Consider the following 26591-nt stretch of genomic DNA (forward strand, 5'->3'; position numbering starts at 1 on the left):
AACAGGCAGGAGAAGGCAGTGCGGGCACGTGGTGGGAGGGCAGCAGCGTGCGTGCACAGAGGGTTGAAGCGGGATTGCAGGGCCCTGGAGGTCGTGGGCTTCCCGTGCTGTGCTGAATTTGGACTTGGTATTGGGTTCTACGAAAAATGGGGTCTTCTGCCTCTCAGAGACATGATGACATGCATTTCAAAGTACCATGCTGGCTCCGATAGGCAACGGGAATTCACAGGAAATAGTGCCCACAAAGACAGATGAAGGCAGGACCACTGAGCGGCTTTTGTAATAGAGCAGGCCAGAGGGAGCATGTGCTTGAAGCGAAACTTAATAGGGACAGGGAAAGGGGGTAAAGCTTAGGATCAACAAAGAGCAGTGACCGAGGCAAAGAAGAGCAGGCTGGAACGTTCTGACTTAGGGGTCACTAACCAAATAAGGCAGGATGTTCAATGAGGGCTCAGAGTCTGAGACGCCTGAGGGGAGCTAGTGTTTAAGGGGCAGACAGGAGACTGAGTGCAGGAGTCCAATTCACTCATTCTCTTACTACAATGGGTCACAGAACACACATGTGCGCGCGCGCACACACACACACACACACACACACTCACAATGGTTAGAAAATAAGACCTCTTCCCAATGCCCTCCTGATCCTGCTTACCCTGTTCTATTTTTTTTTTTACCCTGTTCTATTTTTTTTCGACATCACTCAACTGTTAATACTACAGGGTTGATTTTTTTTTTTCATGTTTATTATTTATCTTCTGTCTCCACCATTAAATGTCAGGTTCACGTGGACAGCAATTTTTACAGACTTTGTTCAGGGATGCATCTCCAGCCACGAGACGGGTGCCTGTCACATGCTGGAGATTCAATATGTTCAATAACTAAATTTAAAATGGTGTATTTAACTGTCACATGAGCACGAAGATCTTTATGGCACGGTGGTCTCTGTAACATTTCAGCATCTTTGATCATTTCTTTTGCTAAAAAGATGATTTGCATTCGGTGCTGGCAGTAAACCAGTTTCACCGCTATTTTATTTTTAGATTTCAAAGGTTAACTTTGTAAGGTGAGGCAGTGAGCTCTCCAAATGGATACATATTTTAGGCACTTTGTGATTTTTCAGCTCTGCCACAGAAACTAGCGCTTAGAACCAAAGGGCTCCTCCAATGATTCGGATTTGACCACTGAGTCTCTCTGAGGCTGTATCTTCCTGTTCGACAGCAGAAACCAGATGTGTACTGTGCACATGTATGGTGTGTGCACATGTATGGTGTGTGCACGTGTATGGTGTGTGCATGTGTAAGGTGTGTGCACGTGAGTGCCTGTGCCCATGCACAGAGGCAGAGCATCTAGAAGCTGCTCAACAAGCACTTTCGTGTGCTTTGATTAATGAGAAAACTGCCGTCTGTGGTCAGGAATATACACAGGTGAGGGAGGGGGGTGATATAATCAGGCATTCCAGACTCATTCACGAGAGAACATTCTCAAGCCAGGGGCTGTTCCGTGAGTGTCTGGGCTGTGATTTAGATGGAAATCCCCTGGATGCAAAAACATGCCCTGGTGTCATTCCCGAACCAAGTGGATTTATTCCTCACGAAGACCTCCCGAGCGTCCGGAGCCTTGGCTGGCTGGCTTTGCTCCACAGGTATGAAAACAAGAAGCTGGGAGGAGCGGTAAGTCCCCAGGAAAGAAAGGATCAGTGTTTGTTGCCACGTATATACAGCTCTGGTTAAAGGAAGTCAACCTTTTCTTTTAAATCACTCTTTCATATACTACATTCAGTTATTTCGTATCGGACGATATGTTCCCCAGGTTCAGGAATAATATCTTTCTCATTATGGTCTTTTCCGGGAGCAACCACACTATCCATCTGTACCGAGAATGACTCTCAGTAAGTTCATTACACTTGAATTATTCAATGGATTTGGTTGGAAGATTGTTTTAAATTTACACCGTATTCAAAATGTTACTGTTTTCGAAAAGCAAAAATCATCCTATTGTAGAAAATCCCCAAACTTGGTTCATATAACATATCTTATTTCCGCTCTGTTAAGATGCCTGACACATCAATTTGTGATTTCCCTGTGAATATATTAAAATTCACTGAATTTATAACAAAAAATTATAAATATACAGTTGGGGTTCATTTTAATTAGAGGAAAGAAAGCTCTGTGTTAATAAGCTACCTAGACTTCTTCTTTCATTTCAACATCTTTCCCTGCACACGGACAGCGGAACTATGCTGAATTCTTAACAAGAACAGACATAACCTATACCTTATGAGCATAATGCTGTTTTCAGCAGGTTTCAAAATGAACACTTTTTCTTTGATGGTATCTGATAACTAGCTCTATTTCTTAATCTTCATAAATACCATCACTTAATTACTCTAAGTTCTTTTAATCATCTGCTAAATCAGCAAGTCTGTCTTGCCCGGTTCAAGTTTGCCCTCTGGTGGTCATTTTTGTACACACCAGCCTGTTGTCCCAGCAGAGTAGAACAGAGTATTTCTGGAAGATTCGAACAAGTTTCACCAGGAAGCTGAACCTTTTAAGCAAAGATAGTGATGTCACTGAGGAAGACTAGAAGAAATAATGGAATTCCCCTTAGGATCTACAAAACAAGCAAGATAATTACCTCCCTCCACTGCTCACAGCTTCGCCTCCTCTCTGATAAGTTACTGGAATGTTACCAAAAAAAAAAAAAAAAAAAGAGAGAGAGAGAGAAAAAAGAAAAATTAATAGACATGTTTATATTTGTACATCAAAAGCTAGTACATTCATGAGCATCTTTCTAAAATGGAATGCATTCTCCCTTTCTACTTAGAAGAATACAAAAGTCATCACAGGAAGATTTCTGATTCAACACTGAATATTATTTTTTTAACACTGTATAGAACTGAAGATAAATTACACTTATTAATGTGCCCACAAGGTTGAGAACTAAGCAAAATCAAACTTCAGTACACTCTTCTTAAATACAACAGTCACACATTTGTACATTTGCTTTCCCATATGTCTAGTTTTGAATTATTAAATCATATAATTGCATGAATTTATTTTAGTGGAATCTTCAATTTAGGAAAATACCCTTACTAGAGTGTTTTCTCAGAAGTATGAGTACCAATCAGACAAAGATAAATGTTAAAGCCAACCTTCTCTTTCTGCACACACAACGATGTGTGCCAGGTTGTGACTGTCCATTAATGCAACCTGATTTTCATTGTGGCTTCTAGGAACGCTTCTCATTATATTTTCATCAGACAGGTATGTAGGGTAACATATATATTTGAATGGTCTTGAAAGCATTCGCAGCTTCGTAACCTCACGGGTATAAAAATTTAGCCACCACAAGACAAGATTTGCACATAGGCAAGGGGTTAAGAAGATTAGCTCTTCTATAAATACAGACACATTTTCTAAGGAGAAATGTGTTTCGAGAAGCTGCCAAATTCTGCTACTTAGAAGAACTCCAAACGGGGAGTCTGTTAAGGGGAGATAACCGTGTCCAGTGATTACAATAACTGGGTTACAAAGGAGGAGGCAGGACGGTAGGTACATCTCTTACGAGGGGTGATAAGGATAAAGAGGACCCATTTTGAAAGAAACCGAAAGGAACAGAACATTTAGGGTTCTGACTTGGGGAAAATGAAAAGTTTTATCTTTGCATGTGCGGACTACATTGGTTCCCTTCAAGCATGTTGAACGCTACACCCAGAGAATTGAAAGGGAGAGAAATATCTGTTGGAAAACCTGAAAGCTTAAGTTTAAGGAGAAAGTGCACGGCCACGTGTGACACACTCCGTAGTAAGATCATGAACATGTTAAATCATGCTGAGGGCAGACACGGTGTGCCTGTCTAAGGCACGCATGCAGACGAGGCTAACGTGCAATGCGGAGTGGGAATGAATAACTGCATCAAATGAGTGAAATGCAACACCGACCATGTCTGCTTCCAATGCATGCCTGACATGAGGAAATGAAGTATTGCATTCCACTGAAGTCCTCTCCCCCAACCTACTGCGGGGGGGAATGAAACACAAACAGAAACACAATAGTACCACACATGCCAAACGAACAAAGGGACGGGGGAGGGTAAGTGCAAATATATACCTGTTGGTGTGAAGGTAAAAGACGGGACTGAAAAATCAAAACAAAATATAAACCAGTTATTAAGCTGAAGAGAGAAAGGGAACATATCACATTAGTATAAATCAAGCAGACAGCTGAACATAAAACAAATGTAAATAACTAAGCCAGTCGCTCTGACATTCTGAGGTATGAATAAAACCAAGTCTGAGGTGAAAAAGAGAAGCTTGTCTCTACAGGAACCATGTTGAAGTGTCTGACATTCTAGCACGGAGGGGAATTGTGCTGGTTTAGCCCGGGAATGACCCTGCGTTTGGTAACATAGATTCAGTTCATGGCTTCAGTACAAACAGGACTCCTCTACTATAAATCATTTCCAAACACTGGATGATGGATTCTTAAACAAGTATTATCAGGGTCTTGCTTGAACTTTATCTAGAAATCTGAAAGTAAATGCTTTATTAAAGTGGACTAATAGGGCACTTAAGTATTCATTATTAAGAGACAGAGATTGAGGGGAGAAGAAAGGAAGGAAGGAAGACACAAAAGGAAAAGGAAGGAAGGAAGAAAAGAAGGAAGGGAAGGAAGGAGGGAGGGAGGGAGGAAGGGAGGAAGGGAGGAAGAAAGAAAGAAGGAAGGAAAGAAGAAATTGGAACAAAGAACCATAAAACTGAACTCTTTTACTTCCAAATAATGCCTGACACCTTATTATATAAACAGTGTAATGCTACATTTTTGTCATCATAGAAATTTGTGAGTGGACAGAAGAAACGGGGCGTTTTCAACTGTCATTTCTCTATTCCGGTTTAAGTTTAGCAGCTTTCTAGGTGCAGGCCGCTCCCTCATTGTTTAATGCCACACTCTGGAAGCTAAACAATAGAACAATAACACCTCTCTGAAAGCCTTCACTCTCTGCGGTTATAAATCTTAATCTAATCAATAATGCCTGAAATTGAACTGCAGACCTCAAAAGTAGCGGCCTCGCCTCCCCCCCCCCCCCTTTTCCTATCTCCTCCCACTCCTGGGTGTTCCTGGGTGTTCGAAGACACCAGGAGCTCTTTCCATAGAGTTGCTGAGGGGATGGAGGCTGACTTCTTTTCCCAGCTCTCCCCTCCCCCCCCCACCCTAGTGGAGGAAAGCAAGGAAATCTACACTAGTCCTTCAACACTAGAGTCTGCTTTCAAGAAAATCCTTAAAATACACAAACTGTAACATTGATTAGCTATCGTGGATCCCAAAGCCGCTGAAAATGTATTTTCCACTTCACACGTGAGCATCTCCAGGAAATTGACTTCAGGATTAGTGTCTCGGGAGGTGCACAGTGGACGGCTCCAGTACCCTTCACACCTGTCACCGCTTACCCAACCATTAGCTTTGGGCATCGCAGAAAGAACAGAAACACACTCCTCAGCGCCGTGTACCCAGTTTCTACACTGGCCTTTGTCCGCACGTGGCCGTCCCTGTCTGAAGAATCTATTGTTTCCCTTCAGTCTGTTTTTTTTTTTTTTCAGAGTCAATGTAATTGAACTACAATAAAAAATTCAGAGCCATAGTAACAAATCTCCATTAAATAAAAAAAAAAAGGTATGTTAGAAAGTCAAGCTATTCAAATCGAGTGCCTGAACATGAACTTGCCATCACAAGGACATAAGAAATAGATGAAAGGTCCTTGTCAGTACGCTCAGGTCACTGCTAACCCCAGTTTAAGGAACTGAAGAGGAGATGAGAAGAGGTTGGTCAAAGTGAAATTTTTACAGCATATACACCAAATAACAGCTTATCTCTCCAAGCTCCTGGTAACATAATGCGCTCTTTATCCCTAGCCATGCTGGTGCACACTGTGAGCATGTGTGGGTCGGGGGGCTGAGTGTTCTGTGCAGGAAACACCAACAGAGAAATGGGGGTCGGGGAAGAGCGCCCCCTGTCACTCCCTGACCTGAGGGTGCATAAGCTGAGAGGCTCTTATCCATTTATTTCTGTAAAATACTTCACTTCCTTTTTCCTTGGAATTGACAGCTTTGTTTTTGACATTGACAATTTAGAACTTCAGGAAACACGTCTTCTCTCTCTCTCTCTCTCTCTCTCTCTAATTGCACAGAAAGAGAATTGTGGAAAAGTGCCGACAAGGCGAAATGGAAAAAAAAAAAAGGCAGAATCCAATGCTCACCAATTACATTTGTAATTATGTTCTATGAGTTCTGCTTACACACAAGCTAGTTAAAAGGACGATGATATTAGTTTAATAGATTTCGCAGAAAGAGTGCATAGGCATTTGCCAGCATGCTTAAAGAACATTAGTAAAAGGGAAAAAAAAATTCAGAAACGGAGAGGTTTTTATGTCACGTATTTAGATGTCATGACAATATAGAGAGTTCAGTGGTAACGATACAGCGACAGCGCTTCACTGCAGGAAGAAACACAGGACTCCTGGACAGTTCCAGAGACTCTGCATCTAAACGTTGATCAGTCACTTTTCCTCCTTCAATTCAGATTTCCAAACACAACCCCTAACACTCTATGCTGCCCCTGCCCGGCTCCACAACAGACACCTACACACCCGTTCTCTGCGTTGTTTTATAAGTAAAGATTTTTGTTTTTGTATTTTTCTGAAGTTAGAAGCAGGTAGGCAGTCAGACTCCCGCATGCGCCTGACCAGGATCCACCCGGCATGCCCACCAGGGGGCGATGCTCTGCCCATCTGGGGCATTGATCCGCAGCAATCAGAGCCATTCTAGCACCTGAGGCAGAGGCCATGGAGCCATCCTCAGCACCTGGGCCAACTTTGCTCCAATGGAGCCTTGGCTGTGGGAGGGTTAGAGAGAGACAGAGAGGAAGGAGAGGGGGAGGGGTGGAGAAGCAGATGGGCGCTTCTCCTGTGTGCCCTGGCCAGGAATCAAACCCGGGACTTCCACGCTGGGCCGACACTACCACTGAGCCAACCAGCCAGGGCTAGTCAAAGGGGTTTTTTTTTATGGTGACACGTGTGCCTGACACTGTTCTGCTCTGTGTACATAATGAGCCCCAGGCTCTTTGTGGTACAAGGGGATACTGGCATGGCTTCATCTCGAGAGTGGATACATATCTACAAAAACCTTTGAGGTCGATGATGGTAAGGAAGAGCATGCGCATGAAGGAACTGCTGCGTGGCCACAGACCAGACGCACGCTGAGTCATTCTTATAGGACGGCTGAGGAATCTGTGCTGGCTCTTTCCTGCCAAGACCCTCTGTGACTGAGAGGACAAAGATGTCAGACTGTGTGTCCTGTAAGTGTACAGGTACATTCTAATAAGCATCACACAGTCTTACGTTGCCATTTAGTTGGTCAGAGAAATGACTTAGCCAAGACATGTAGAAAATGTTCATGTAAGAAATATGCAGATAGGCCCTGGCCAGTTGGCTCAGTGGTAGAGTGTCAGCTTGGTATGTGGATGTCCCGTGTTCAATTCCAGGTCAATGCTCACAGAAGAAGTGCTCATCTGCTTCTCTACCCCTCCCCTTCTCGCTTCTGTTCCTCTCTCTCTGTCTTTATCCCTCCTGCAGCCATGACTTCATTAGAGCAAGTTGGACCTAGGCACTGAGGATGGCTCCATGGGTTCATCTCAGGCACTAAGAAGAGTTCAGGTGCTGAGCAACAGAACAATGTCCAGAATGAGCAGAGCATTGCCCTCTATTGGGTTTTCTGAGTAGATCCTGGTCAGGGTGCATGTGAGAGTCTGTCTCTGCCTCCCTTCCTCACATGAATAGAAGTAAATAAATAAATAAAAAGAAATAAGCAGACATTTACATTTGTTCTCAAGGTTGTTAATGGTAGGGGAATGTGTTGTTGGTAATTTTATTGAATTTTGCATTGTAGCAAAGTGAAAGTGTTGTTTTTACTTAAGCAAAGACTCTATAACTAGATTGAATGTATTTTTTCTCATACAAACCAGGATAATTTTGAGAGCAAAAGGAATAGTATAAAAATTCATTGGACTAAGGACATAAATGGGCACTGTCCTCTGAGAACTGGGACTCAGAGTCAGCCCACCCATAGATCAGGTCTGAGGCCCAGAACTGATGAAATATATTTGGGGATGGGGAATGATTATTTGTCTGACCGTGTTGACAGATCTCCTCAGAGAATAAAAAATACAAATAATCTATAGGCTTTACGGCTATGTGGCAAAGGTGTCTATGAAATAACTTGGCATATTTGGTTTATCCACAAAATTGTAAATAATAGCAGGGAAGTAAACTTTATCTTCTAAAACTGCAAACATATTTGTAACAAAATCACTATCCTTAATTAACAGCAAACACTTAGCCAACGCTGCCACTTAAAATATAACAAAAAAAAAGTGCTAGAGCAGGACTGCATTTCATATCAACTAAGAAATGACATTTTCTAAGCAATCAGAAATAATCATAAAAATAGTGATTTTACAAATAGTCTCTTTAGCTTCCCAAAGGCAAGACCAACACTTCAAAACTGTGTGAGACTGTTCAAAGTTTGCATTTATAATTTCTGTGATGAAAAAGTTTCTTCAAGCCTGACCAGGTGCTGGTGCAGTGGATAGAGCATCGGACTGGGATGCGGAGGACGCAGGTTCGAGACCCTGAGGTCGCCAGCTTGAGCGTGGGCTCATCTGGTTTGAGCAAAGCTCACCAGCTTGGACCCAAGGTCGCTGGCTCCAGCAAGGGGTCACTCGGTCTGCTATAGCCCCCTGGTCAAGCACATATAAGAAATCAATCAATGAACAACTAAGGAGCCACAACGAAGAGTTAATGCTTCTCATCTCTGTCCCTTCCTGTCTGTCTGTCCCTATCTGTTCCTCTCTCTGACTCTCTCTGTCTCTGCCACAAAAAAAAAAAAAAAAAGTTTCTTCAAGAATACAAAGCAGAAAAAGTCATTTTCAAAGAGAACAAGGGAATGAATGGTAGAACAAGCATCAGTCAACCCACCCGGGAGAAATGTCTTGTAAAGGAAGGAGGCCTGAAACCGCTGAGCCCTAGCTGCAGCGTTGCTACGCAACAGGAGTTCATACCACGTGGCTATCACAAGAAGAGAAAAGCACTTCTGAAAATCTTTATGTATGAAAGTAATTTAAAACAGGATACATACACATACATCATGTGGAGTCACAGATTAAAATCAAGAGTTATGCGTACATAGTGACCCTTGGCAAACTTAAGAAAGCCGATACCTTTCCGGATCCCCGCGTACGTACTGGTCAGCCCGTTTCTCTTCTTGCGATGCCGATAGAGCCAGATGCTGAAGACCATGAGGATGACCCAGCAGGCCGCCCCGATGCCCGCGATGAAGGCCGGCTGCTTGACCACGTCAGAGATCTGCTGGGCGAGGCTCACCTGGTCCTCCGGGGACACGGGGTTGCCGTGAGAATCTGAAAAGCCACCCTCGGGTCAATGTGGGTTTCAAAACTCAGTACGATCATAAGAACTCCTAACATCCACCAGATAAAACCAGCGTCACGATTGTGTTCATTTTGGGGCCATGGCTTCTGTTTGTCAACTTGCCACACTGGCATTTTTAGTTCAAGCGGTTTGTGAGATTTTTTTCAGCCACATTATATTCATTTTATTTATTTTACTTCAAATCCAATGTGAGGTCATTTCATGGAATATATTTGAAAACAAAAGCAACGGCATACGATTTCTATACTTTTACTCCAGAAAGCCGCGCCGCTCGCTGCGTACGTTTGCACAGGAAAGTGCTGGGGCGAAGGCACCAGTACAAACCCTCAGAACGCCATACTGGGACCCAAGTACACAAATTAGGGGTCCCAAATAAGTGTGAAAAAGGTGCATGCTTTCTCAGACTTCTAAAGGAACCCTCGATTATATGTTCTAAAATTGTAAAGCAGTGAAATGTTATTTCCTATAGAGGTTGATATGGAAAAAAGAGCGCTGTATCTCCTATTGCCACATGTGCGCGCGCGCGCGCGCGCGCGCGCGCACACACACACACACACACACACACACACACTATATGCTAGGTCTCCTAACTGTCTTAGAAGCATGGTATTTGAACCTAAGTTCAGAAGGGCCTATAAAATTCATGGTTCTTTAAAAAAAAAAACAGCAATGAAAAATGAAGATAATGTCACCACTGAAAGAACTATTATCTTTCTTTTGAAATAATACCCAGGGCCAGTGATAGATACAGAGACACTCAACATGGACAAGAATTACTGTGTTTTATGAATAGTCACCAAGGCTTATGTTTTCTGATAGCTATTTTCATTCAGAAATGTTAAAAATGGATGGGTATAGAACTATTAAAATTGAGTTATTTTCTATGTATGTTTAAGCGTACGAAGATACTGATTCCTGAAGCCCACCATTCCGTCCAGGCACACGGAGCGGTGTGGGCAGTCTGCGGAAAACTGGAAGCTATCTCTCCCTCACCAGAGCAGTGTCCCACTCTGCGGCCCCGCGTGAGGCCCGTCCGGAGGAGGCCGGTGGGCAGAGTTCCCACCGGTGTCTGCAGTTTTAGGGTTCCTCCCTAACAACATCCCAGTGAAGGAAGCAGGAGTCAGCAGCCCATGTCTTTAGGATGGGGCCTTCTTGCCATTGTCAAATCATTTGACTCTGAAAATTTTCTGCTACTACAACCTGCTTTAAAAATAGAAACATTTGTTCTATACTGTAAATGCTTTATTTATTCAGAAAAAATAATTGGTATAGGTCATTATATAGGAATAACATTTCTCAAACAGAGAAAAATCCTACAGATCACCTTTTCTTTTGACATGATATTACATCCCAATCTGACTCCAACGGGAAAAATAAGCAGCATTCAATAGTGAAGGAAACAGCCTTAGGAATACAGCTGCTGTTTCTATGTAAAATGGATAAACTGCCACTTATGTTATGTGTGTGTGTGTGTGTATGTGTGTGTGTGGTTTTTATTTCCTCTTCTTTCTTGAACAGAAGTTCAGATTTCATTCTACAGAGGGTCAAGGTTAGAAAACCTATTTTCACAAGCAGTCACCTGCCTTCAACTGTTTGTTGACTGCAAGTCTAACTTCATGTCCCAGACCCTTTCAGCTACGGTTATCCTAAGAGCACTCACCTTCTGAAGGTTCTCCAGGCAGACCTGTTCTTTTTATTCCTAATACACCCTTTGTGTCTGCTCAGTTTATAGATTTCATGGTTATCTGGGCCAGGTTAAGTTGGGTAGCTTCAGATTTTATGGAGACAGACAAGAGAGGGTCCATGCAAGCGACCAGACGGGCTTCACAGAATAAAGTGTGAATAGTGAATTTAAAAAGCTACTCTACAGCTCCGTCTGCGTCGCACGGCAGCTGAGCCTATATTAAGATATGGAAAACACTGGGACACATTTATAATTTCAAGGAAACCATTTGACCCTTAAATCTCATGGCTTAAAGCTTAAATAAGTGAAACTGACATGGCCCCCTTTTCAATCCATCTGTGAAAACCCAGGACTACAAGCCATGTTATAAAAATAGGTAAATAACACCAACCATGTATAGGATTATCATAATGTAACTCACAGTTTCAATTTTAGTAAGTTAATACCGATATTTTACAAAACTGGGCAAATGTTTGAGTAAAAAAAGTCAATATTAAACTATTTTCCCCCATAGCTTATATGACACTGTAACACTATAGATGTCTTAGAATTTTGCAATAAATGAACCAGAAATAAACCATAAAGCTATTTTCACTTAAAAGTTGCAATATATAATCACTGTTTTAAAATATGCTAAATGTAAAAGTCAACCCAACAAGTTCTGGCCCATGGCTGTGGCCGAGACAATGAAAGCTATGCATTAAAGGTCTGAAAGGGACCCTCATTGCCTGGAGTTGATGTGAAGCAGTCCCCTAGCCAGTGATTTCATTTTGTGATGTTCCCATTCATCTATTTGGAATCACGTGACTGAGTTCTGGGCAGGAGCCATGGGCGCCATTAAACCCTCCAACAAACTCTGGGTTTCAGTCTTTCCTTTCTGGTCATGCAGGGTCAACCTTGGAACACCGTGCCTGTGACCCTCCTGTCTATTTGGACCAGAGTGCCTTCCCACAACCATTGGACTTCAAGTGGACTTCACTGTGTTATACAACCAGAATTCTGCAAGTGTGTCTATTACAGCAGCTAGCATTGTCTTAACAATGGAACATCATCAACAGTTTCTCAGTCAAACGTAAAGCCCCTTATGCAGAGCAAGAAAGTGTATTCAAAGGTTTCCTCATTGTGTTTCAAAATAACTTCTAGGATGTCACTGACATTATCGACATGCAAAAATACTATGTACTTATTTGTTAAGGAGGAAGATTCATGTATTTGATTCTTTTTCATAATTTAGCAACTGACATAAATTATTACTAATGTTCAACTTCTGACCTGGAGTAAACAAACAGGAAGTTGACTATGTATGCTGCTCAGCACTTTTCATAATTTAAATGTCATCTCTTAATATCTGACAGATATCTTAATATCTGTTGTCTCTTCTCTTCACTTTTCATTTATAATAGTATATTGTTGTTGTTTGTTTTAGATTTTATTGGTAACCACTTCCTAACTTGTATCATATGTTCATGTTACATTGTGAGTAAACATGAACTCATTACAGTGAGTTTTTGTAACGAAGGATTCCGTGTCAATTTTTTCCCCCATTCATCTAACTTTTGAATCACACACTATGTTTAACTTTATAAATAATTAGTATATAACCATATTCCAATACACCTTGACATCTCAACCTATCTTTTGTTATAAAAAGGAATCACAAGGTTAAATAGACACAAAAAGGCAAATATTAACTGAATATCGTTATAAAGTTCTAACACCTACTATAAATTTCACATGGAAGTTTGTTTTGTTTTAATCCAAACAACTGTAATTTCCATGAAGGTATACATTGTGTTTTTCTTGTTCACTGAGGTACCTCTGGTGCTCAATTAATTGCACTTGTTGACTAGATGAAAAACAATTGAATAAAACTGCTTTAGAGTGACACTGAACACTGACAGCCTTTTGTGTGAAAAAATCATTTTAAATGTGTGTGAGGATAAATTTAAGTTTAGCCATAACATATTATTAAAGTTAACACCCTCATATTGTAGCTACCCTGCAACATCCCATATTCTATTCAACTTGCAAAGGTGGCTCTGCTCCATTAAAAAAAAAGGAGGAAGAAGGAAGAAGGAAGAAGAAGGAAGAAGGAAGAAGAAGGAAGAAGGAAGAAGAAGGAAGAAGGAGGAGAAGGAAGAAGGAGGAGAAGGAAGAAGGAGGAGAAGGAGAAGGAGAAGGAGAAGAAGGAGAAGAAGGAGAAGAAGGAGAAGAAGGAGAAGGAGAAGAAGGAGAAGAAGGAGGAGAAGAAGAAGAAAGAAGAAGAAAGAAGAAGAAAGAAGAAAGAAGAAGAAGAAGAAGAAGAAGAAGGAGAAGGAGAAGAAGGAGAAGAAGGAGGAGAAGAAGAAGAAAGAAGAAGAAAGAAGAAGAAAGAAGAAAGAAGAAGAAGAAGAAGAAGAAGAAGAAGGAAGAAGAAGGAAGAAGGAAGAAGAAAGAAAAGAAGAAGAAGAAGAAGAAGAAGAAGAAGAAGAAGAAGAAAGAAGAAAGAAGAAGAAGAAGAAGAAGAAGAAGAAGAAGAAGAAGAAGAAGAAGGAAGAAGAAGGAAGAAGGAAGAAGAAAGAAAGAAGAAGAAGAAGGAGGAGGAGGAGGAGGAGGAGGAGGAGAAGGAGGAGAAGAAGAAGGAAGAAGAAGGAAGAAGAAGGAAGAAGAAGGAAGAAGAAGGAAGAAGAAGAAGAAGAAGGAGAAGGAGGAGGAGGAGGAGGAGGAGGAGGAGGAGGAGGAGGAGGAGGAGGAGGAGGAGGAGGAGGAGGAGGAAGAAAAACCGAAGTGGCCGAAGGATTCCACACTCACAGCGCGGACCTGCCCCAGTGCTTACCTAACTGGATGAACTGAGGCTCGCTCTTCACGCCCGGCCCCGCCCCTGTGCTGGCTGCCACCTCCACACTGTAGCGGATCCCAGGAACCAGGGAAGGGATGACCACAGAAAAGGTGGCGCCGTCTACTGTCTTGTTTATATGGTAACGCGTTTCATTGCCCAAGCACCAAACCTGTCAGAAGAACACAACGGATGTCAAGATGGTAAATTATTTAAGTTACTGCAAAGATCAACTTCGTATTGTGGGTTTAGACCGAGTCAGATTTCAGATCTGTTAGGGACCTCATACAGGGAGTTTTAGGAAAAAAAAGCAAAAACAAAAACAATGGTCTATTTTCCCTAGGATCTAGTTCTGAAAAGATTCTTCCAGGCAAACTGAGTGTTAGTAGGACCTTCAAGACTTTAAACTTTTCCTCATATACTTTTTATTTATTTATTTATTTAGTATTTTTCTGAATCTGGAAACGGGGAGAGACAGTCAGACTCCCGCATGCGCCCGACGGGATCCACCCGGCACGCCCACCAGGGGGCGATGCCCTGCCCACCAGGGGGCGATGCTCTGCCGCGACCAGAGCCACTCTAGTGCCTGGGGCAGAAGCCAAGGAGCCATCCCCGGCGCCCGGGCCATCTTTGCTCCAATGGAGCCTTGGCTGCGGGAGGGGAAGAGAGAGACAGAGAGGAAGGAGGAGGGAGGGGTGGAAAAGCAAATGGGCGCTTCTCCTATGTGCCCTGGCCGGGAATCGAACCCGGGTCCCCCACACGCCAGGCCTACGCTCTACCACTGAGCCAACCGGCCAGGGCCTTTTTAATTTTTTAAAGACTTTATTTATTCATTTTAGACAGGAGAGGGGGGGGGAGGGAGAGGGAGAGAAGGGAGGAGCAGGAAGCATCAATTCCCATATGTGCCTTGACCAGGCAAGCCCAGGGTTTTGAACCAGCGACCTCAGCATTCCAAGACGACGCTTTATCCACTGCGCCACCACAGGTCAGGCCTCCTCATATACTTTTAAAGTATTATAGAAGGCTAGTCTGCAAATTTTTGCTTGAGACACTAGTTGCTATCCACCTATTAGTTGTTTTTTTTTAACACTAATAAATCATGTGCCAGAAAAAAGAGTTCCTTGCAAAACGCTGTGTATGTGTGGATAAAGAACAGTGACTTATCTACAGCCATGCAGTATTTGCATTCCTGCTGTGGGACAGGTGTGACACTAGATGACCAGACATCACCAAACAGAGGGAAACTTCCGGTCTAGTACTTGGCTCCAACAGCGCTCTGGGACAGAATCACCTGGTGCTGTCACAGCCACACCACCTTTTCTATCAAAACCAAGAAGCAGTTGATTTTAAAAGAGATAGGGCTTCTGAATAATGTAGAGCACCTCACATTCTACAATTATTAAAAACACAACTGGGCCCTGGCCGGTTGGCTCAGCAGTAGAGCGTCGGCCTGGCGTGCGGGGGACCCGGGTTCGATTCCCGGCCAGGGCACATAGGAGAAGCGCCCATTTGCTTCTCCATCCCCACCCCTCCTTCCTCTCTGTCTCTCTCTTCCCCTCCTGCAGCCAAGGCTCCATTGGAGCAAAGATGGCCCGGGCGCTGGGGATGGCTCCTTGGCCTCTGCCCCAGGCGCTAGAGTGGCTCTGGTCGCGGCAGAGCGATGCCCCGGAGGGGCAGAGCATCGCCCCTGGTGGGCGTGCCGGGTGAATCCGGGTCGCGTGCATGTCTGACTGTCTCTCCCCATTTCCAGCTTCAGAAAAATACAAAAAACAAACAAACAAACAAAAAAAACACAACTGAACCTAAGAGGAATCATCCTTGGATTTTACTCAGCCGATGAGAGGTTGAACTATTAACAGAGAGAAAATCACACACTGACTTTGTCTTTACTGTGACTATTAATTCATCTTTGATAACGTGAGACCATAGAGAATAATATCTGACTTGAAAGAAAAATGTTCCTGTAAGGAAATTATTGTATATTTCACTTAAAACTTATTTATGGATTTTAGTGAGAGAGCAATTTCTTGTTCTACCCATTGATGCAGTCACTGGTTGACTCTTACATGTGCCCTGATCAGGGATTGAACCTGCAACCTTAGCGTTATCAGGACAATGCTCCAACCAACCGAGTTACCCAACCAGGGCCCCTCATGAACTTTCATAATGACATTTGTGTGTGGAAATTATTTTCGAGAGATAAGGATTTCTGAACTATACTATAATCCTTACTTTACATTTCATTCAAGATGATTTAATCTTGGGGTGAGCTTCAGTAATGTCTAATGTCATGAGTAGGGTGCAGAACAATACTTGGACTCAATTTCCATACAAAAATGATCCTTGGAGTAGTGAACCTGCCCTGCATTCTCTTAGGACGTCCTCAAGCAAGATGTGGGATTAGCTTCAAGTAGCCTATTGTCTAAACTGTCATAGGAAATGGGATTTAAAATAAACCCAAGAAGATCAGTGTCCTCTTATCACGAGGGCAATAACCTTTATTTTCCACCTTTGAAAGTTAATATTATTTTATTATGGTTCTAATGCATAAGACCAGCAAATGGTCAGACTCTACACCAGGATCTGACCATTTGGAAATAAAGAATCCTTTGTGATCTCCCCCCCCCAATTACATTATGCAGCTGAACCAAAGCCACAAACTGATTTTGTACCAGTCAATCAGGTTCTGAAAGGCATTTTATTATTTTAAATTGACCATGAAGTTAAGTGAAGTACACCCTTTCGCATTTCTTTAGGAGAGAAATGAGTTTTGACTCTTGGGGGAAAATGCCTACATTATGCAATTTTCCTTGAGAGCTGAGACATCACCTCATTTTAAATCCTTAACAATCTTTATAACAGTTTATTTTTCTGGACTGAACCATAATATCCTGACACTCCCAGTATTGAAATAACCTTGAAATTCATGAGAAGGCCTTTAAATGTGTTGAGACCCTTAACTTTTCATGTTCCAATTACACTATACCATCTAATTAAAAATACCTGAAGACCATCATACTTCATTTATGTACGTGGGTATTTTAAATACTTGAAAAAGTTGCCCTTTTAAAGGGTACAAAAATTTTGTTTATATTTTTAAAAATCATCAAAAAATGAAATATTATGCCTAAAATTAAGCTCACTGTATCTGGTTAATGTGAAAGTGACTTGCTACTCAAAACAACAATTATGGTCTTTATTTGGATTTTAACTGAGAGTGCCTGTTGGAATCATCTAGAAAGATTTACATATATATATATATATATATATATGCAGGATCTTACTAGACTTATTGAATCAGAATTTCTGAAAACGGTGGGCAGGGACCTATATTTTAAAAATAAGTCCATTATACAAGGTAAATGTATTCACTTTCTTAACATCAGTTTTCTATCAATAGACACAGTAGGAAATATTTACAAATATAGGAGATAATCTATTAAGTACCAGAATTTAGCTAGTAATTAGGAAAATATGCAGGTGTCATGGAAATTTTAAGCAGTGTTTAAAAAAATACATGTTTCATAGTTCAGTTCTTCTAGTATGTAGTGTGATAACATAAGTGTAGAAAAAAGTACACATAATTTTCTTTTCTAATGAGATTGTCCTGATTCAGATTCATTTATCATAGCTCATTAAGATTATCCCATGATGCAGTTCATCGATAGGATAAATGTCATGTCCTTAATTTAGTTTTTTATTGTACCTTGACAGGCTTAAAAAATATCTGCACAAAATAAATCTATGTAAGACTCTGTAAATTCAATGAATAGAGCCAAAGACTTCACAGGTAAAAATAATTATTTAGAATCATTAGCTTAAAACACTTGACAATACATAACATATTTAAAAATTCACTGAAATATATAAAAATTTATATTTGAATTTCCTCTGAGACATGAAATTTTGTTTAGAGGCTAAAACAAGGTTTATAGGTAAAAAACTGATTTTCATGAACATTAAAGAATAATTTTATCTTAGCTCCAAGGTCCTAAAATTTCAAGCATGCTAATAAAAGAGAGAAAAATAAAGCAAAGCATATTTCATAGAATGTGATTCATAGTCAGTTCCATAGGGCAACCCAATCCTATAATATATATATAGGATTGTGTGTGTGTATATATATATAATATATATACACACACACACACACACACACACACACACACTATTTTTTTGGGGTAAAAAACATTTTTTATCAGCATTTACATTTTCTGCTTATGTGAAATTATATAGACCTATATATTTTGTGATGAAATAGATTCTTTGTTTTAAGTTAATTTTTTTCAAATGGCTTAAGAATTAGTTTTCCACAATTACTGAATAAATAAGAAAATGTTTTTAAAGTAACTTCACATACTGCTAGGCGGACCAGCAGATGGCGCCAAATATCCATGAACAATTAAATCAAGTTTTTCTTTTCTTTGTAGGGGGAGGGGGATGTTACTCAGTAAATTACTGTGTATATCTTACCTTGTACTCCTGGACCATTCCATTTTGAGTGTCTTCTGGAGGTGGCTGCCAGCTAACCAGAATTGCAGTTCCATTTCCATCATTCTTTGATACAGTTACACTTTGAGGTGGGGCACTAGGTGCTATTACATTGTTTCAAAAAGCAGATATATTGTGAGAGCATTAGAGAACATTAAAAGTCGGCACTTAAACTTTAAAGTCAAACAATAATGATATAAAATTCATATCAATATATGCATACATTTTAAAATGTACCTCATTCAAGTCTGAATAACCCAAACTAAGTTTTTTCTCAATATTGCTAGGCCACTGTTACTGTGAGTTTCTCATAACCAACATTATATAGATTATCTACATACACACGCGTGCGCGCGTGCACGCGCACACACGCAAAATCCCAGATAGTCCTCATGTTCTTTTAACCCTGTTACCTTAGTCCCATGTTCTTCCTAGAAATATTCAAAAAGTATGAAGATCAATACTAATCACCCATGATATTAACTCTATTCAATCATTTATAAGCTCAAAGTAATAAAAACATTTTGGGGACTTTCCTGGTTATTTCTAAGGAGTATAGCTGTGATATGCAACCTTTTACTTTTATTTAAATATTAATTTTTAATTTCCAGTCATAAGGAAACCCATTGTACTGGTTTGTCTAGAACGGAGGGGTTTCCAGGGACATGAGTCATAAGAATAAAATGCTAACCTTGGAGAGTCTTGGGCAAATCAAGACATTACTCACTTTATTTGCAAAGTCACTACTCAAGATAACATGTAATAAATGAATGGAAAATAATGCAAAGGCAAGCAAACTGAAAACATTTCCATCTTTAAATGTACATGTTATCTCTGAATAATTAAATATACTCTCTATACACTACCACAACACGGTGTTCACATTGGCACATTTTTGTAGAGGCCTCCGTTTAAAGCAAGTATTATAGAATTTTTGTTTTAAAGTCGTTTTAATCAAACGAACCCTATTAGCAAAATACAGTCTCCAACATAGAAAGCCAGTTAAGACTGTCACTATTAGCCTTAAGGATTTTCAGTGAAGTTATTAATAAAAGCCCAACAAATGTACTACTATAGTGCACAGTAATCACACACTTGATTATACTTGCCTTCTTCCAGGGTTTTGGCAAATTTAATTTCACTATCTGCTCCTTGAAATTCATTAAAAAAAGGACGAACTTTAATTTCATAGCTGACTCCCTTTCTGAGATCAGGGACGATCACACTGGTTTTGGTTGGCGTCCTCAGTTCAAACACCAACCACTCGGATTCACCGTGGTTGGCTCCAGACGGCCGATACAGAATCTTATATCCTTGAATATACTGAGACTGTTGGTCCACCTATTAAAATGACAAAGAAAAATCTAATCTTCAATATCTTTTTATGGGTTGATTAGAAACTTAAATGTGACCAAAAAAAATTACATTTGGCCCCATTTCATGGTTTTCCAGTTTTCATAAAGCAGAACACTAAAAACAGATCACCATCTTTTACAATGTGTTCCCTTTTTCAGCTTAATACATAGTATTAGATATTAATTTCTATGCTTCATGCAGAAAATGTAAGACATCAAAACACTTCTTTTTTTTTTTTTTTTGTATTTTTCTGAAGCTGGAAACGGGTAGGCAGTCAGACAGACTCCCACATGCGCCCACTGGGATCCACCCTGCACGCCCACCAGGGGGTGATGCTCTGCCCATCTGGGGCGTCGCTCTGTCGCGACCAGAGCCACTCTAGCACCTGAGGCAGAGGCCAAAGAGACATCCCCAGCGCCCGGGCCATCTTTTGCTCCAATGGAGCCTCGGCTGCAGGAGGGGAAGAGAGAGACAGAGAGGAAGGAGAGGGGGAGGGGTGGAGAAGCAGATGGGCGCTTCTCCTGTGTGCCCTGGCCAGTAATTGAACCCGGGACTTCCGCAGGCCAGGCTGACGCTTTACCACTGAGCCAACCAGCCAGGGCCTCAAAGCACTTCTGTGACAGACATCTAGAGATCTGTCTTTCAAGGTTCAGGGGGATGAGGAAATAAAGTGTGTTTTACCACTATCTAATTTTAAAAGCCTAATTAATGCTACATAGAAATGTTTATAAGTTAAAAATCACTGATAATGATCTTATCACAAATTATCGCTTCATAATTAATACTTCGTTTCTTTCCTCTGAGACGGTCAAGTTCATCATTGCAGCATAAGAGAAAATACAAAGATAAAACTTTTCCTTGTTCACCTGACCAGGCAGTGGCACAGTGGATAGAGCATTGGATTGGGATGTTGAGGATCCAGGTTCAAAACCCCAAGATTGCTGGCTTGAGCACGGGCTCATCTGGTTTGAACAAAGCTCACCAGCTTGGGTCCAAAGTTGCTGGCTTGAGCAAGGGGTCACTCGGTTTGCTGTAGCCTCCCGGGTCAAGGCACATATGAGAAAGCAATCAGTGAACAATTAAGGTGCTGCAATGAAGAATTGATGCTTCTCATCTCTCTCCCTTCCTGTCTGTCTGTCCCTATCTGTCCCTCTCCCTGTCTTTCTCTGTCTCTGTCACAAAAACAAACAAAAAATAATTTTCCCTGTTCAAAGCCAGCTCACATGTACTGTTCATTATCTGCTGTATATATATGTATATGCACATATGTGTGTATGTAGTTGTGTGTGTGTGTGTGTGTGTATATATATATATATATATTCACACAACCATCTCTCAGAAGTCACCTGCTTATGAACTGTTATCATATGTTGCAACTCCAGCAATGACTCACCGTCCAGTGCACTTCAATGGAAGAGGAAGAAAGGATGGTGGGGTTGTGGAGGTGCAGGACAACGTTTCCCAGCTCTCTCTGGACCTGCTTGTGATCCACCCCCTGACTTGTTGGGGGAACATCTGCAAAAATCCAGGAAGACTGTGTCAGATCTTACACAATGTTACTGACTCAAGTGGTAACATGGTGAAGCAACCGTTTCATTCACTGCAATCAGAAAAGAAATCATTGTGACTGTCGAAGGCAACCTGTGATACAGAATAAAATGGGACCAAGGTAACCATTTTATTAAGATCAGGATAGGGGGATATATAGGAATAGATAGAGAGAGACTGAAGAGAGAGAAAGTGAGAGGGATGGAGGGAGAGAGAGAGAGAGAGAGAGAGAGAGGCAAAGATAACAATGGTGAACAGCAGTGTTTGAGAGCTCTTCCTACCCAGTGATGATTGTTTTTTTTCTCCGAGTATGAGGAGCCTAGTGCAATCCCTTGCGCACTTGTTATAAACTTCTAACTTGCAAGAAATAAAAGAACTAGAAATTGCAGCACAGTGGGTGGGTAATGAAAAGAATGCGAAAAGCAGGCACAAAAAAAGTAGTCAGACATCTTACATCTTAGGAGAACCCAGATGGCTTCCCAAATTAGGTAATAAACTAGTGGCTATGGTGGGGAATACAGAAACCACTAGAAAAACAGGAGAGGACAGAATAGGCTAGGGTAGGGCAGTGTAGGGTAGGGTAGGGCAGGGCAGGGCAGGGTAGGGCAGTGTAGGGTAGTACAGGGCAGGGCAGGGCAGGGAAGGGTAGTACAGGGCAGGGCAGGGTAGTACAGGGCAGGGCAGGGCAGGGTAGTACAGGGCAGGGCAGGGCAAGGCAGGGTAGTACAGGGCAGGGCAGGGCAGTATAAGGCAGGGCAGGGCAGTACAGGGCAGGGCAGGGTAGTACAGGGTAGGGCAGGGCAGGGCAGGGTAGTACAGGGCAGGACAGGGTAGTACAGGGCAGGGCAGGGTAGTACAGGGCAGGGCAGGGCAGGGTAGTATAGGGCAGGGCAGGGCAGTACAGGGCAGGGCAGGGTAGGGCAGAGCAGGGCAGGGCAGTACAGGGCAGGGCAGGGCAGGGTAGGGTAAGGTATGGTATAGTAGGGTAGAATAAATCTGATGAGAAAAGGGCACTTATATTTCCTTGATGCTAGTTTGGCTTAGTTTAGTTATAGGTCACTGCAAAGTAGGTTTAACAAAACATTCTTAATCTCAAGAACAGCAAAACTTCAGAAAGGAGACCAAGAACATAGTAAAAACCAGTGTTCATTTATGTTGCATTTTACCCACAAGAAAGGGTGCTGTTAAACCTTCTAAAGTCATTATGCAATTAGAATTTCCAATTTCTTAAGAGATGTTCTAAGTACAGGTGTTTCGCTTAGTTTACAATAAAGGGAACATGAGGTGACAAAGAAAATAAAATTTTGTTTTGCATCCAGAATTTCCCTCAGAGTATTGTTATCTTGCCATATATATCATAGATTTTTCACCACCCATAAACAACAGATGCCAGCGTTTTTAGTTTTCTAAAGTGATTCAATGCTTTCAAAGGACTGAGTCTTTATAGACGGCAGGAAGCATGAATGGAAAGCGAGCCTGCTGCGTACCTTTGATGGAGTCCCGAGAAGAAGGCAGGCACGCGGAGAGAGGAGTGTTCATGTAGTAATGCCTTTTTTTTTTTTTTTTTGTATTTTTCTGAAGTTGGAAACGGGGAGGCATCAGACAGACTCCTGCATGTGCCCGACCGGGATCCACCCGGCACGCCTACCAGGGGGCGATGCTCTGCCCATCTGGGGTGTTGCTCTGTTGCATCCAGAGCCATTCTAGCGCCTGAGGCAGAGGCCATAGAGCCATCCTCAGCACTGGGCCAACTTTGCTCCAATGGAGCCTTGGCTGCGGGGGAGGGTAGGGGGTGGGGGGGCAGAGAGGAAGGAGAGGGGGAGGGGTGGAGAAGCAGATGGGCGCCTCTCCTGTGTGCCCTGGCCGGGAATCTAACCCGGGGCTCCCGCACACCAGGCCGACGCTCTACCACTGAGCAAACCGGCCAGGGCCGAGAAGTAATGCCTTTTATTACACACACACAACTTATAAATTAAGCTTATAAATAAAAAAAATTACAAAAACAACTGAGATCGGTTTGCTTTCCATACTTTACCTTACCTTAGTATATCTTTGTCTGATACCGGCGCTCACGCGCCCTATGATCACAGCTCACAGACAGAAAGCACCAGCCCGTCCCTTTTCCACGTCCGGCCTATTTCCTTCCCTACTGTCTGACCAGTTTCCATCACTTCAGCTCCCTTCTCTCCCCAGGGTTTAACGGTAACGTCCCTGGAATAAGGCAGACTGAGGCCGGCACCCCAGCTCAACCACTTTACAGCCACCCACTATTGGCAAGATTTCTGAACGTCGCTATTTTTGTTTCTTCCTCTGTCAAATGGTAACACGGCTGGGGCCCCTTCCGAGGACTGCTGTGAGGACCGTGTTTGCTGAGGCATGCGACGTCCTTCCACGAGGGCAGGGGACGTCCTCCCGTGAGGGTGGGGAGCCGGTCAGCGCCCCTGCACCCAGAACACCTAGCCCAGTGCCGAGCAAACACAGTGTGCTGGTAAACGCAGGCAGGCTGAGTGCGGACGAATGAGTGCACGGCAGAGACTCGCATTACGTCAGCATTTAAACACACTCTCTCACATGTGAGCTTCATCCTCAGGGGCTCTTCTGCCTTTTAGGAAGTATCTTCAAAGACGTAGGTAAGCCATTCTAAAAGGCTTAACGACGATAGTTTAATTGCAATCCTTAATTCCTCTGGTTTGAGATAATCTTGCCAGTTAATCCCTTTATGAAAACGACTAAACTCCCTGGGCCTAGCTGTAACCATTTTGACAACCGCAGTCTAGAATATTATTTTAGAACATTTTTCCATCGGAGAGAAAAATGAAGAAAAAAAAAATTGTCTGATAATTTAATATGGAGAAGTTTATAAATCAGTCCTTTATTTTTCTCGTTCCCCTCTGCCTCCTGGAAGAAACATATTATAATACAAACTGTCTTTCCCAACGTTCCGAATTGGAGGAAACCGCCAAGGTGACTCTATCAGCTGCTTCCCCAGTGTGGGACCTTCACATCCACATCCATAGTCCCTGAGGGGAGATGATCCAGGTTCCACTCTGTCACGTGTACTGATGGTCTCCTATCATCTAGCACATGTGATGGCTGTGTGCAGGCTCTTTTATAAAGCAGGAATCACACATGTTGTGTGGCCAGGATGTGTGGATGAAGAGGAGTAGAAACAGGGGTGATGACCCCCCGCACCCCAGCGATGACCGTCCCCACCCCTGGCTGCCCACCTACGGCGCTCAGCTTCCTGGCACTACCCAAGTCTGTCATCGGGAAAACATTTTGACTATCCTGTGACAAGGCTCAACATCTAACTCTGTGACAAAGGTCTACTTGACTTCTGAACCGGACACTGCGCCCTCTTATTTCTGCAACTCTTACTTTGGACCCGGCTCATTTATAGCCATCTCCACTTGGGGATGACCGTTTTTGTTGCAAAAGAGGTCGTAGAAAGGATGTTTGCTGCTATGAAGCAATTCTCAACAAGTCCTCTCTGAAGTCTCCCCACCCTGGCTCTTCCTCTTCCTGGTTACAGGTTCTGTGCCTTCCAAATGTCATTTTTCCAGATTTCCCCCAGGTTCTTGCTACAGAAAACACCAGCTTGTCCCTCAGCTCGGTGTCACAGACCCTCAAAAGCAGTCCGAGACTCAGACAATGACATCTTCCTCAATTTTACTTCTACAGTGGTCTTGTTTTGTGGCCTGAGGTTAGATAAGCACATCTTTTTCACCTGATAATCTCTTAAAATGCAAGAAGAAAGGAATGTCACACCTACTCTAACTTTCTGATTTTGAGTGTTAAGTCCCAGATCCTTGGATTTCTTTTCCAAGTACAGACAAGATTTCTACTCTCCGTGCAGCAACCCCCAACGGGCCTCCTTGTCCTCCTCTGACGAGTCTACCTGACAACGTGGTGCTCATAAAAGAACACATCACCCCATTCGTGACCTGGCCCCGGTTCAGACTGAAAGGGGGAGATGACTTGATCCAGACATAATTCTGCTAATCCAGCTAAGACACCATGGATCCCTCCGGCGGCCACATCACTCAGTTGGCTCAGATAGGTGTGTTAATGAACTTACTTCACACACTGACGTGGGCCTGAGCCCCCCACCCGAACACACACTCACACGCACTCCCATGAAGTCCTGTGTCCTCAGCCTGGCCTTCCAGGGCGGAGTCTCAAAAGCTAATCCAAGTGCCAGACTTTTCAACTGGCCTCACTGGCTTCCATCGTGTTAGTGCTGGCCCGGCTTTCCAGTCTGTCAGATGCACTGATCTCTGGTGCTCTCGTTTGGCACGCTCGTGGTCTCTCTCAGTTTTATGATACCTGTAAACCTTACAAACTTCTTATATTTTTAGTCCAGACAGTGAAAGGACTACAAGTCCAATAGCAAAGTCTAATAGCATAAAATAAAAATTAAAAAAAAAGTCTGAGTCTTGTATCATCAGAAACTGATTAATTTAATCCTTGTCCAATCCTGTGGAATAGGTATTTTTAGCCCCATTATACAGGACAAGAGGGAGGCCCATATAGCTCGTCGGTGAAGAAGCTGAAATGAAAAATTCTTCGATTTCCAAATTGTATGCCTGTTTTGCTACGTGTCTGGTCCTCCTGTTGACATAGCTATTCATGTACAAAGGTAAGTCAATTAAAAATTTTAAAACACACATCCAGATAAAATGTTATTAACTATACACTTACTTACAAATAAAGATCTATATTTAAAAATCATTCATATGAGTATATAAAAGAATAGCAGTCAAGCAAAACGTCCACTCAGAGTCTGTTAGGCAGAGAGACCGGAGACCATCGGTCTGCGGACAAACGCTGACCTCCACTTTACAGCTGCCTTAGTTTCTGCGTTCTTCAGAAATGCATATCTAACGCTGGAAACCTCAAACTGCCGTAAGGCAGGCTCTGAGAACATGAAAGCTCCCCGTGAGGTGACTCACAACAGCAAATACAGGCATTTGGGCGTGTTGAGTTCACACAGCCAGAGACAAGACATGGGGGGCATGTCCGACCACCCAGCTTGCTTTCTCTGCGATTTCTGAAACAGAAAGTCCTTCCAAAAGGATTGTTTAGACACTCACTGGAGAAGACGAAACATTCGGCATGGCTGATAGAGACGCTGTGATTCCTCTGTGATTGCTAAGAAACAATGTTATATTTCTAACCATCACCATCTATTCATTACCG

At 42.4% G+C, this 26591-nt stretch overlaps 1 protein-coding gene across 6 annotated transcripts in view; it reads right to left on the bottom strand.

Moving 5' to 3' along the window:
- Positions 1-26591, bottom strand: part of ROBO1 (roundabout guidance receptor 1) — a 1143090-nt gene that overhangs the window by 51481 nt on the left and 1065018 nt on the right. For 4 of the 6 annotated variants that reach the window (XM_066240777.1, XM_066240775.1, XM_066240771.1 and 1 more), the window contains 7 exons: positions 21238-21359; positions 19598-19829; positions 18471-18592; positions 13998-14169; positions 9270-9467; positions 4110-4136; positions 2635-2677 (listed from right to left, as the gene is read on the bottom strand). In XM_066240777.1, the coding sequence (XP_066096874.1) occupies positions 2635-2677; positions 4110-4136; positions 9270-9467; positions 13998-14169; positions 18471-18592; positions 19598-19829; positions 21238-21359 (916 nt within the window). The remainder of the gene's footprint in view (positions 1-2634; positions 2678-4109; positions 4137-9269; positions 9468-13997; positions 14170-18470; positions 18593-19597; positions 19830-21237; positions 21360-26591) is intronic. The other 2 variants (XM_066240776.1, XM_066240772.1) reach the window with 1 other exon arrangement.

The sequence above is a fragment of the Saccopteryx bilineata genome, chromosome 8 (assembly GCF_036850765.1).
Source record: "Saccopteryx bilineata isolate mSacBil1 chromosome 8, mSacBil1_pri_phased_curated, whole genome shotgun sequence".
NCBI lineage: Eukaryota > Metazoa > Chordata > Mammalia > Chiroptera > Emballonuridae > Saccopteryx > Saccopteryx bilineata.